We start from the raw sequence: 12,851 nt of genomic DNA on the forward strand, positions 1-12,851 counted from the left end.
TCAGAAAGGATGCCCTAGGGAGGTAGCCCTGCGGGTGCCACGATTCTTGAGGATAGCCTTGCACTTTCTGCCACCTGTGGTAGGTTGGAGCTTAGGGGAGGGGAGGATGCTCACAGCTGCTCTTAGAGAGCTTTGAATGCCGTTGGGGGGAAGGGCACCTCTCCTGGCCATCATGGAGTAGTGGACTGTGAATACCACCAGCTTATCTCCCCCAGGCCAGAACAGCCTGCCGGGGGCTCTTGAGGAATCTTTGGTCTGTCTTTCCGTCTCCTACTCCCCCTCCTGCCCAGTCTTGCTTTCTCTCCGAAGCCTGTGAAGGAGATGAGGTGGAGGTGGCAGGCCAATTGAAATATAATCAGAATAATTGAATAGCACTTTATTTGAAATTGTTGCCTCCCCCAAAGCTGGGAGAATAATTGGCCAGCCTGTCACGAGAGAGGCAAGAAACCGGGGCCCTTACCAGCGCCAAGCTTGGTTCGCCGTGCCCGTGGCCGCCAGAAGCTTCCGCTGTGCCTGCTCCCCCACACCCTGGCCTGCTCCAGCTGAGCCCCGTCCTCACACCTGCCTTCCTCCTCTTCTCGCTGTCCCACCCCCAGGGCGCACCCCTTGCCTTCACAATCGATGGCTGCTCTGCTGAGGGCAGGATGCCGGGCAGGATGCCGGGCAGGGGCAGCAGGGTTTTGATGGCAAAACTTGCCTCCGAGTGTGGTAAGAAAGGCCCGCAGAGGCAGGACTCCGGGGTCTCAATCCCTTGCTCCCGGCAGGCTTTGGCCTCTTCTGGGCGTGTGTCTGCTCTTGTGCAAGCCCCTCCCCTCCTTTCTGGTCCCTCTGCAGGGTCCAGGCTGCCCACGCCGTCCATGCCCTCTGAGGGTGAACCTGCAGGATCACCTGTCTCTGGTTTTTTGATTTGTTTAATTATAGATGAGTTTTCTGCATAATTTATTCCAAAAGCCCGGATTATACTGTACAATTAAATCACATTCTGATCAACAACTTCACGTATAAAATTAACAGCCAACAACAGTTTAATCTATGCTGCTGCATCTGCACACGGGCTCTTTCTCTTTTCCCCTGTCCCTTTCCTGCCCCCTCTCCTCCTCCCTGTCCTCGGGGTGAGCATTTGCAGCCAGCCTGGAGGCTGGATGGCCCCACCTGAGGTTGGACCTAGAGCCTCCCAGCCCCCTAGAGGGCTTCTGGATGGTTCTGTCCACTAAAGGGATTCTCAGCACCGGCTTTTCCCCTCACATATGGTTGATTTTGCTCTCTTGCCTGATAGTGACACTTGCCCCCACACTCCTCTTGGTTCTAAAGACTGAGGCCCGAGACCCCACAGCTCCTGGAGGCAGTTTCTTTCCTGCTAGGCCGACTCCATATGCTGCCACACACTCTCCCATGCCCTCAGTAGGCCCTTAGATCTGGAGGATAAAGGCCATACTGTAGGACTGTCCAGCCCTTAGGGGACTGGCCAGTATGATTGCTGCTTATCAGTTGTTCCTGTGGGTATGTTCTAGACTGGCCTTGAACTTCCGATCATCCCACTTCCACCTCCTGAGTTCTGCAGCTGCAAACGTGCACCACCACTCCTGATTGACGGGTGCTAGGCAAGCACTCTACCAACTGAGTTATATTCCCCAGGCCCCCCACTCCACTATTCAGACAATTATTACTATCCTCGTTGACAGGTGGGAAAGTCGAGGTTCCAAGGGGACAGACCTCTCCAAGACTCCACAGCTGGCAGTCTCTCCTGGGGCTTCTCATGAGCTGCTTTGTCCTGGAAGGAGGGGCTGATGGACCTAATGGAGTTGCCTTCTTTTTAAGTGTATGACTCTGTACCCGCCTCGCCAGGTGTCTTGGTTTTCTTATCTGTGAAGCAGGGCTTCAATGCCTTTACTTTCCCCGGTTCAGGCACACGGGAGGACAAGAGGCCGTCTCCACCCTTGCCCCACACCAGTCATGAAGAGCTGCAGCCCCCGGCCGGCCGCACCTCCTCCTCTAGGCCTTCTCTCCCTTCACCCATCCTGCTAATTTGGCACTTAGAAGCACTTAGAGATACCAGTGTCATTTCAGCCAAGAGGCTGGAAAATCCCCAGGATCTGAGGAGATAGCAGCTAGGCCTCTTTGTTGGAGTATGACTTGCAGACAACACTGTCTGGCCAGGGGCATTGGCATGGACTCGTGGGTCCAAGCCCACAGGAACGCAGGCAGGATTTGATCCATTCACCTTTGAGTGAGTGAGACTATGGATTCCGGTGCATCTCTCCCCAAGCCCCCATACCTTTCTGTGGGATTAAGCTCGGCTCTGCCTCTGTCAGCGTTGAACTTGGCTTGGTATGTGGTTTTTCTAGCCTCAAGGCAGGAATGCTGTAGGCATCCTCTCTTCATCAGCTCCTCAGTACTGTCTATCGGCCCCCCTCCCAGCTGGCACTGGCCACTGGCCAAACCCTAGAACCCACAAAGTCATATCTGTGTGACAATGAGATGGATTATCTGTCAAGTCCTTTTTAGCTCCAGGACACAGATATTGCCTTCCTAATTTGGTTTGGTTTAGGTGAAGAATCAGAGTAACTTGTTTTCCTTAGCATTGTACTGATAGGCTGCAAGCTGGGGGCCTACAGTTGGCCTCTGAGGCCCAGGAAACCAGACTATGCCAGACTAAGGACTAGGGCTGCCCCTAAACCCCAGAGGGAGGGAGAGACAGAGACAAAAAGCCAGAGAGGGAGTGTATCTGTATGTCTTTTTCCCCCCTTGGCTTTTCGAGACAGGGTTTCTCTGTATTGTTTTGGTATCTGTCCTGGATCTCGCTCTGTAGACCAGGCTGGCCTCGAACTCACAGAGATCTGCCTGCCTCTGCCTCCCAAGTGCTGGGACTAAAGGTGTGCGCCACCACCGCCACCCAGCCAGTATATGTATGTCTTATGGAAGAATTTGAATTTGTCCAAAGATTTGGTTCTTCTAAAAATGATTTTAGTGTTGAAACAGCCTTTTTACATGAAATGATGGTGATTATATTAATAATGTGTTTTCTGAGCAAAGTGAAAACTTGGCATCCATGCCTGTTTTTCTAATTAATTGTCTTTTACTTATCTGTGAGATTCCAGAAGCAAGGGTCCATACACATACTAGTGAAGAGTCCATACCTAGGTGGAATCACTGGTGGATTGGTAAATATTGTCAGCTATTAACAATTGATAGCTTCTGGGGGAGGGAGAATTGGTTTTCTTTAAAGGTATGATCCCAGGCAGTTTGACCACACTGCAGGCATGCTCCTCCACCCATGAGTATATGGGCAGCACATATGGGACTTGGTGGTTATTTAAAAATAAATAAATAAAGGAAAATAAAAGAGGAGCCAGGCATGGTGGCACACAACTTTAACTCCAATACTCAGGAAGTAGAAGTAAGTGAGTCAGGGCCAGCCTGGTCTACAAAAAGAGTTGGCTAGAGCTACATAGTAAGACCCTATCTATAAATAAACAAATAAATAAATAGAAGTCATGAAGTTGGGAGGAAAGGATAGATCTGGGAGGAGGTGGAGGGGATAGATGTGACCAGAATATGTTGTATGAAACTGTGAAAGAATTTTAAAATGCTTATCAGTTTGCTCCTGGGTCTGATGGTGGCGCTGTGATTTCTAACATCTGCCCATTTCTGTGGTGTAAGTGTTCCCACTGTGGCTGATGTGCTGAGTTGGAGAGAGAGGCACATGTCAGTTCTTGTGATTCTAGCAAACTTCTACAAATAGTCCTGTGTCCACCCTTTCCTGGATAAGTGACCTCAGATAGGTCGCTAAACCCTCTTTTTTTTTTTTTTTTTGGTTTTTCGAGACAGGGTTTCTCTGTGTAGCTTTGCGCCTTTCCTGGAACTCACTTGGTAGCCCAGGCTGGCCTCGAACTCACAGAGATCCGCCTGCCTCTGCCTCCCGAGTGCTGGGATTAAAGGCGTGCGCCACCACCGCCCGGTGCTAAACCCTCTTTTTAAACTCTTGACTTCCTCATCTGTGACTTGGGGATTTTGTTTGTCTCTGAAGATCGAAGCCAGAGAGCACATGGCATGCTGGTACTATACTTAGTACTTAGTGGGTGCCCTTCTGCATATTCACCCAGGAAGGATTGTGGTTGGTATCTGGCTGAGGTCAGGTTTAGGGTCAGGGCAGAGATAATGGATGTCTTTGAAGATCAGGCCCTCGACTCTGCCCATTCTATCCAGATACAGGACTGTGTAAGACTCTATCCATTATTAGCCCCCCAAGGCTCTGTAGTCACAGGAACACAAAAGAGCCACCTGCTACATTGTCCATGTGGCATCAGGACCAGAGCATCAGAGCTGGTGGACAGGGGTCAGGCAGAGAGCAGCACCTTTCCCTCTGCAGGCTGGCAGCTGAGGCTTACCGCCTGGCCTCTATGCAAACCCGAGGCGAGGCTGTCCTCTGTGGTGGGGCACAGAGTTGGGAGAGTCGGGCTGCGGCTCAGCCCACAACAAGCTGAAGCTAATACCTCTTTCTTTTGATGTTGATTTTTTTTTTCCATCATGGTCCTGACATTCAGCTTGGCAAATTGCAATTAGTGATCTGCCCGCCTCCTGCTCTGAGTTCCCATGCCAACCGACCCGGGCACACACAATGGCATGAGCCCAACCTCCCAGCACAGGCCTGAGAAGGAATGTGGGACAAGGAGCCAGAAGAGAGTCCTGGCCCTAAGTGACTCTAGGGGATGTTGTTGGCCCTGCGAAGGGTGTTGGGGACAGTTGCAACTTTCCTGACATCTCCCTACTCCATTGTGCTCTATGAACCCCTGGCTTCTTGACGTCTCTGTGGTGGGTCCCTTGTGGGTCCTCTTGGAAGAGCCTTGTCTACGGTGTGCTAAATGGATGTAGGGCTGAGAATATAGGATCATATGGATACCTGTTCATCTTGTCCACTCACACTGGTTCCTCTACAGCATCCTTGGCTCACCTATTCTTATGTTTTCTTGTACCATTCCAAAAGATGGCCCCAAATTATCTCCACATTCCAGAAGAGGAAGCTGGGAGAGACAGAGATGGTTTTTAATGATCATATGGTAGTACCAGCATATAAGCAGCCTGTTTAAGCTTGCAGTTCAGTGGCTTGCCAGACCCCCAGAAAGGAACTGGGTGATCTGTACAGGAGCCCTGCTTGGGCTCGTGGTAGACACCCAGCCTTGGGTCTCTGATGAGCATCTCCTACCTCCTTCTCAACTAGGAAGGCAAGGGCCATCTGAGTTGGAAGCTGTCTGTGTCCCCTGCTCAGATGAGGCCCAGGGAAGTGGGTACCTCCACCTGCCCCTGTTTACATGATGGGTTGGAGGTGACAGCAGTGTCCCCTCCCTTTCCTCAAACTTCATCTGGCTTTCTCATGTCTCTGTCCTCCCTGGTGTCCGGAAGTCCCCAAGTTCAGAACAGCTACATCAAGGACAGGTCTTTCTGGTGAACAATAGTCTCCCTACAGGCTTCTTCCCAACTGCTGAACTCCCTCGGCGCATCCACAATGCCTGCTCCTCTCCTCCCTGGCTGCCAGGCAGCGTGAGGAAACCCCTAGGCCACCAGGCCAGAGATCAAAGGGAAAAATCACAGGCTCACTCCGGCTCCTTGGGTCTGCTCCTTCTCTGGTGAAAATTGAGTGGAGTGAGTAGCTGCCCTGGTTCCCCTGGGCGACCGGGAATGGGCTGTTGCAGCTGCAGCTCCGGCAGGGCCTCTCCTGACATCTCTTTCTCCTCTGGATGCAGGATGCAGTACTGGGCCCGCCGCCTGGAGCAGGAGATTGATGGCGTGATGCGGATTTTTGGAGGCGTGCAGCAGCTCCGAGAGGTAAGCTGGTGCGCTTGCTTCCCTGCAGGGACCTTCCTCCCAGCAGGAATGAGGAAATGAGGGAGCAATGAGGGGATGAGGAGGAGGTGACATTGCTGAAGTCCTGGCATAGTGAACGATTACTAGATCTCAAGCAGCGGCTCCGTGGGGTCTCAGTCTGACCTTCCCCAGGTACCGGGGAGTGGTGGCCCATTCTGATGAGCCTTGTGCCTGGAAGGGTGTTGGGACTCTTCAGGTTTCAAGGCTGGTGAACTCTGCATTTGAGGCAGTGCCTTGGGTAGGAGCCCAGCCCCTTGAGGGGCCATAGCTACAGGGTATGCAGAGGCCCAGAAGTCTCATCAGTAAGTGAATAGGATGGCCAAGCCAAGCAAGACCCCGAGAAGAGGGTGGGAGGCCGCTCTTCCAGGCACTATAGTCCGGATGAAGTGGCAAGCCGATGTTAAGTGTCGGAATGAGGGATCAAGGTGCGGGAGGGGTGATTGATTAGGCGCCAGCGACCACATTCATCCTGGGAGATTATGTTAATGTTTGAAATAGTGATGTGAAGAGCCGGCCATCCGTCACCCCCAGAAGGCTGCAAAATGTGCTGCTGTCAGGCTACAGGCTTGAGCTCTTTATGTGGCGTGCGGAGGCTGGGGAGAGCCCAGCTCTTACAGTAATGGGTGTGCGGCTCTAATAGTAAGGTATCTCTTCGCTGGGGTCTGTCCAGGGAGGGCCTGGCCAGAATCAAGCAGAGGAATAATGGGGCTCTCCTTCCCAGAGATGGCCTGGGAACAGCAGAGAAGACAGTTACTACTGGGGGTTGAGTCTAGGTCTAGGGTTCAGTAATTAGTGTTTCTGCCATCCCCCTTGGCCAGTGCCAGGGTCAGGAGATGTCACTACTGGAGTAGGCAGGGACTGTAGGAGTCGTCCTCAGCCCTTTTTCAGGCTTAGCTAACTCAGAGTGAGTATATTTACATTGCTTCTGGATGTAGGACCCCTGGCATAAATGATGCTAAACAGAGGTGGCTAATTAGTGGGGACATGGTGAGGAGGGGCATCCAGGTCTGAGGGGCTGAGCTCCTAGCTTCTCAGCGTTCTTCCTGAGATCGCCCAGGCCTCTGCACCTCCCTTTGCTGGGGCTGGGCTTGAACTGCAGTAGCCCCCATCCTGCTCTTCCTGTGAACTCTCAATGACTCAGCTGCACTTGGGAGCTGCCAGAGCTTCCAGAGAAAGCACTGTAGGAAAAGCTGTTCCGGAACAGGAGTCAATTTCGGCTCAGGAATAGCATTCCGCACTAACCAGGCTATAAGTGGGCACTGCCAAGTGCAACTGTGTAGGCTAATGGAGGAATGGTAGGTCCCTGGAATTTGTAGCGCATGCTTTTCCAAGGTTCCTATGGGGCCTTAGTACATCTGTGTATACCTAATGCCAGTTAAGAGCCCTCCAGGATTCCATATTTATGAGCAACTCAGAACATTTGTCTATGAAAAAATAATGTACACTACATGCATGAGATGTGGATCTGTCTGGACCAGCGAGCTTCCTGGATGGTGAGGACCAGACATGCAGTCTGACAGCAAACCTATCATGTGCATCCCTCTGATCGCCCTTCTTCACTGGGGGGTTTGCCTGGAAGATGAGGTAGTGAGGTGGCAATGGACAGGCCAGTTAGACACCCCCATCCAGAAATCCTTAGAATTTTCTTCGCTGGTAATTTTCTCTCCCTTTGGATGGAGTGTGGGTAATTCCAGGCCCTTTTACCCGTGACTTTTACCAGCCGGGCAGTGAACAAGCTACCACAGCTGGCTTGCGGCGGAGCTGGGGCTCCTGACTGCTCCAACCCACCTCTGGGTTTTTCTCCTCTTGGGCGCACAGAGGATGCCTGCGGCTGGGGGATCCTGGGCAGGGCCGTGTCCGGTGCGGCAAGCGGGCAGAGTGCTGAACCAGCATCCCTTACTCTTGGCGACCCCTCGGCTGCCCACGGCTGCCCGCTCTCGGTGGCTCTGCCCTGCTCCAGTTTTCCTCACCTGCTTCCTCAGCCTCTTCCCGCTGACAGCTCGGGGACTGCTTCTTGGCACAGAATACTTGGCCAAGATGTGTCCATGGGGGAGGGGACGGGTGGACAGCGGAAGAGAGCACCCCTGCGGGAGCTGGAATGATCTAGCCCGTGGGCTCCCCACCTGCTCCACGGTTCACATCTGACCCCGACCCTTTTCCCTCCTTCCAATGCAAGGGCTGGGGTGCCCTGCTTGTGTCTGGTTCTGACCGGTCAGGAGGATGGTTGGTGCAGAGCCGTGACCCAGCTCCCGACGCCATCACTGAGCCTCTCACTGGTGCTGACGTCCTAGGCCCGCACTGGGGCTGCCCCTCCTCAGGCTTCTGAGCCAATCCTGAGCTCCCCAGACCCCGGCCACTGGGGTGATGGGAGCCGTCCATGGCTCCACTCCTTGCCTGCCCCACTCTTAGAGGCTGCTCCACCCCCAGTAGCTTGGAGCCTCAAGGGCTGGCAGCTGCGAGAGAGCAGAAAACTGCAGACAGCGGCATTTGGGAGAGTTTTCCTTGCCTTGGCATTTTCCTCCTCCCGACCTTATCACAACCCCATGGGGGTATGGCTGGGGGCAGACTGTGGCCCATTTATAGGTTAGATACCGTGCCACACCATAGGGTAAGGAGGCTGCCTGTGAGGATCCTGCCACAGTCCCTCATCCAACCCGAGGCCAGCACCTAGTCTGCTGCTAACCTCCCATCCCTTCTTCCTTAATTTAGCCAGACACCCCTAAGCTACACTTTCTTGGGCTCTAGAGCCCCACCCTAGCCTTTGCCAATCTTGCCTTGTACAGTCCGTGGAATTATGGACCCTAAGCAGTCTGTCCCCTCCACGGCCCATGGGACTGAGAGAGGTCCCCCGAGCCCCTTCGCCACCCTCCCCCATCAGCACCATATTGTCCCCATCCTAGGGGGAGAGTAGAGAACATATGCCTGGGCTCCAAGCTCATTTGCATAATGAGGATATCAGGATGAATAATTCATCAGCTGCTTGGGGGGTGCGAGGGGAGCATGAGGAGAAGGGCAGGTCTCTCCTCTTTGAAGCCTAAGTCAGGGACCTTCCCGCTTCTGAGTGGACGGCTAGGGTACGAGGAGAACAGCTCTGGGGACCTCGTGAAAAGCAAAGCAGGAAAGACCGTCCTCAGGCAGGGGGCTGTCATCAGGTGTACCAGCCCTGGGAGAAGAGGTCTCTGACCTGGTGAGATAGTCACTTACAGGGAGAAGACCTGCCGCTCGGGCTAAGCGTGAGGGAAAACTGTTGACAGAGCCGGCCGGCTTGGAGCAGGGACCTGAGATGGCCATGTCTGGGAACCACAGCATCTCTTGTGGAAACATGCTGCCCATTTCAACCTCCATGCATCTCACCTGCTGATCAGGCAGCCTATTACCCTGCCTGTATCCCAAACGCCTTCTCCAGCATGATGATCTTAGCCGAGCTACTGGTTGTCCTCACAGACCTATCATGAAGGAGGGATGCCCAAGGTCCTGGTCAGTCATCTCCAGCAGCCAGTGCTGGAGCTCAGACAGGCCAGCCAGGCGTGCTGGAGAGCAAGTGTGAGGGCAAAGGAACCGGCACCGTCAGCACCTTCCCAGACTAACCACAACACATGCAGGACCCCAGGCTCGGAAGTCCCCAGTCCCAGGCCGGGTCCCCCCAACTGACAGCTTCCAGTCAGGGTGATTCAGGCCCATGGTGTCTGTGGCTCCTCAACCTCCTCTTATGAGGACCAAAAATAGTATTTCTACACCAGTGCCAATACCACAGTCCTGTTGCATCCCGTCCGCCCCTGGCCATTCCTCCTGCTTGTCAGCTCAGCGCTCCCAGGAATGTGTAATTAATATTTGCAGAGTGCCACATCTGGAGCTGGCTATCAGCATGGGCCAAAGTCTGGAAGCATCTAGGGTCCTCTATAGGTGCCTTTGAGAAATGTCTCTCTGCCCTCCCCCCCCCCCCCGCCCCCTCCCCAGCTGGCACCTCTGCAAACACATACGCAGGCTTTAGTATTTGCTGAAGATGTGGTGTGTTCCCGTTTGAGGAGAGTGTGTGCTGGGCACCCAAGGCCAGGTTAACAGTGCCCTGAAGTGGCATGGAACCCCAGAAACATAGGAGGGGAGCAAAAGAAGAAGAAAGCTTGGATGAGGGGAGGTATCAGAGGATTGAAGCAGTCCCAGAAGGGCCAGGCAAAGGCCAAGGTTTTGACCCCTGGCCCACACACTGATTTGCACGTGCCTTTGGAAGACAGGCAGCAAGCAGCCCCTTAGGTATGCAGTGCACCCGAGAGTCCGCTGGGGGAAAGATGAGGGAACCCCACCACTTCCCTCCCAGATCCCCACTGGCTGCCCCCCTCCCCACGCCAGAACCATTTCCTTGGTGGCTCTGCAGGCCCCACCCCTTCACCCAGCCGCCTGCCTCCTGTGGGGGCCCAGTGGCACCCTCCTCCCTCCTGGTGCAGATGATGGTGATGGGGGGCGTGTTGTGGTGGGGGTGGGGGTGGTAAGGGGCTCGGGTGTGAAATATGCCGCTGGGTAGGGATTGCTGTCGCTTGCCTCCCTAAAAACCCACATATATTATTCTTTAATGGAAAGTTAATTGTCTTATTATTCCCTCCATATGGTCCTCTTGCTCGGCACCCAGCGGGGATGCATGGGGCTGAGGGGGGGCTCCTGGGAGGGTGTCTGAAACGTGATGAGGCCGCTGCTTGAGCATAATTGGTTACAGAGAGGCGGGTGCATCCGAGCCTGGCCAGACCCTGTCTGGACTCCCTTTCTGTACCCTGTTCTCAGCGTAGCCTGCTCCCTACCTCTGCCCTTACCTTCCCTATCTGTGTGCGGCAACACACCCACACACAGACACCATGCAGTCTGGAGCGTGCTTTCCCGAGTGGGGATATGCAGTGTTGGATGGGAAATGGTTGCTGCTCCTCTGCCCTGCCCTGAGAGGCCCACTCTCCAATGAGGCTTAATGGAAAAGAAATTCCATCTTTGAGGAGTTTTTCTACAAACCATTTAACCTATGGAAGGATCTGCTGCCTACGGGCCAGCCAGGCTAAGGTCTACCACCCTTTCAGGGCATGGGCATCAGAGAGGGCATGCAGGAAGTAGGGCGGAGGGTGGCTGCCTCAGGACACCTTCCCCAGGTAGGACTTCTGTTTACCCCTGCCTTGAGCACCAACAGCCTTAGCCGCCCCCCCCCCCCAGCCCTGGCAGCTCCTGAGCTGGCACTAGAGCCTTCCTCAGCCCCTCCCCCAGCCCTCACCTCCTCCTGCTGTCTGGGAGGGTGCTGTGTCAGAACACCTTCAGCAGGTGAGGATACCGTGATAGGAAAACCCAGAAGGGGCCTGGGCACAAACATGCCTGCCTGCACCCCTGGAGTCTCTGCAGGGAAAGACTGAGGCAGGGGTCCTTGCTGGATGGCTTCTAGGAATCTGGACATCTCCTCAGGAAGGTGCTGCCAAGGTTTCTGGGAAGTCCATAGACAGGTGTCTAGAAGAATATCCTTGGATGGGACCAGTCAGTGATACCAGCCTGGGGGAGGGGCCTCTGGCTTCTAGCGTTTGAAAAGACATGAGGTCACTGTGGGGACCAGCCAAAGTCATCTCCAGGGCATGAGGAAGAGCTTGGAGTGGGAAGGACATGTTTGGTGGTCTGTGTCTTCTGAAGACAGAACCTGCCCTGGTTCACACTGAGGCGGAGCTGGGCTTGTGCCCTGAGCAAGGACTGAAGAATAATGTAGGTGGGGCTGACAGGGCTGTGGGACCTGGGGCATGCCCTCCTGCCTGTTTGAACTTCTGCCCCCTATTTGTGATATGAAGATTCAAGCGGTTCTGTCTTCATGGGAGATGTAGGAGCCTGTGGGGAGCAGAAAGCAGGAAAGGTGTTGGTTACAGAGAGGCGTATGCTTCGGGGCCTTTCTGCCAGGAAAAGGAGCCCTGTAAGTGTGAGGTGTCTTCATTCCATATCTCCAGAACAAATTGATTGCAGTTCCAAGGGTTGGTCACAGATTTTTTTTAAAAAAATTCAGATATCAGGGTGTCTTCTCTGCTTAGCTCAACCCAGGATTTTGAAAATTGGTTTTCTCATCCCGGCTGATCATGACATATTTTGGAGACATTTTACTGAGAAAGGCATAAAGGCCACCAAGCTTGAGCAGGGCTGGAATAAATAGCATCTATGATCAAATGAAGGGTAGTGGTTTTCTTGGCCAGAAGTCCAGGGAGCCAAATGCAGAGACACCATGGGGAGGAGATGGCAGAGGTTAAGGGGAGGGCCTTTACATCCCGGAGGCAGAGGTTAAGGGGAGGGCCTTTACTTCCCGGAGGCTCCGATGTGATTTATCCTGTCACATGCTTGCTTCTCGGGCCCTTTAAGAAGAGTGAAGAGTATGACCACTTGCCTAGCATAAACTAGAGGAAGTACAAAGCCACCAAACTCTGGGCTATTCCCAGGTATTGGCCCCAGGAATGGGGGATGGGGTTGGTGGGTCAGGATACATCTGGGATCAGGGGTTCCTTAGATGGAAGCTTCAGGGATATCAGGGTCTTCTGGCTGGGGGTTCCTCGTCTTGAGGAAGAGGCAGAGTTGGAGGGTCTGAGCAAAACCTTTCCAGATAGACAGCACTTCCCTGAAGTGAAGCCTCCTCAGTTCTATTGTCTCAGGAATTTTGGAGATGCCTATCCAATGCCTATCCACAAAGCAAGACACCTCTCAGTGCACATACATGCAAAGAACGTTCTAGTGAACTCATGGGCTCTCCTCTGGGAGAGAAGCTGGCTTTGTGACAACAGAGTTCCGCTTCTGTGAAGCCCCAGCCCTTGTAGCTTCAGGAAGTAGCTGGAGCTACCTCTGCTCTCCTCCCCAGCTTCCACACCCATCTCTGAAGAGCGATGGGGCTGCTGATCTAGAGCCAGGGGCTGGTCTTGATGATTCAGGGTGGGGGGTGAGGGATAGGCTAGAGAGCCTAGTGGGTTTCCATCTTGGGCCATGGGGGACAGTTGACCCAA

At 53.8% G+C, this 12,851-nt stretch overlaps 1 protein-coding gene across 10 annotated transcripts in view; it reads left to right on the forward strand.

The window, feature by feature from the left end:
• Cacna2d2 (calcium voltage-gated channel auxiliary subunit alpha2delta 2) overlaps positions 1 to 12,851 on the forward strand; it is a 132,527-nt gene that overhangs the window by 20,928 nt on the left and 98,748 nt on the right. For all 10 annotated transcript variants that reach the window (XR_006074363.2, XR_013052933.1, XM_076576999.1 and 7 more), the window contains exon 2: positions 5,742 to 5,823. Coding sequence is in view for 8 of the 10 variants with exons in the window: in XM_076576999.1 (XP_076433114.1) it covers positions 5,742 to 5,823 (82 nt within the window). In the remaining 2 variants the exon portion in view is untranslated. The remainder of the gene's footprint in view (positions 1 to 5,741; positions 5,824 to 12,851) is intronic.

The sequence above is a fragment of the Peromyscus maniculatus genome, chromosome 7 (assembly GCF_049852395.1).
Source record: "Peromyscus maniculatus bairdii isolate BWxNUB_F1_BW_parent chromosome 7, HU_Pman_BW_mat_3.1, whole genome shotgun sequence".
Taxonomy (NCBI): Eukaryota; Metazoa; Chordata; class Mammalia; order Rodentia; family Cricetidae; genus Peromyscus; species Peromyscus maniculatus.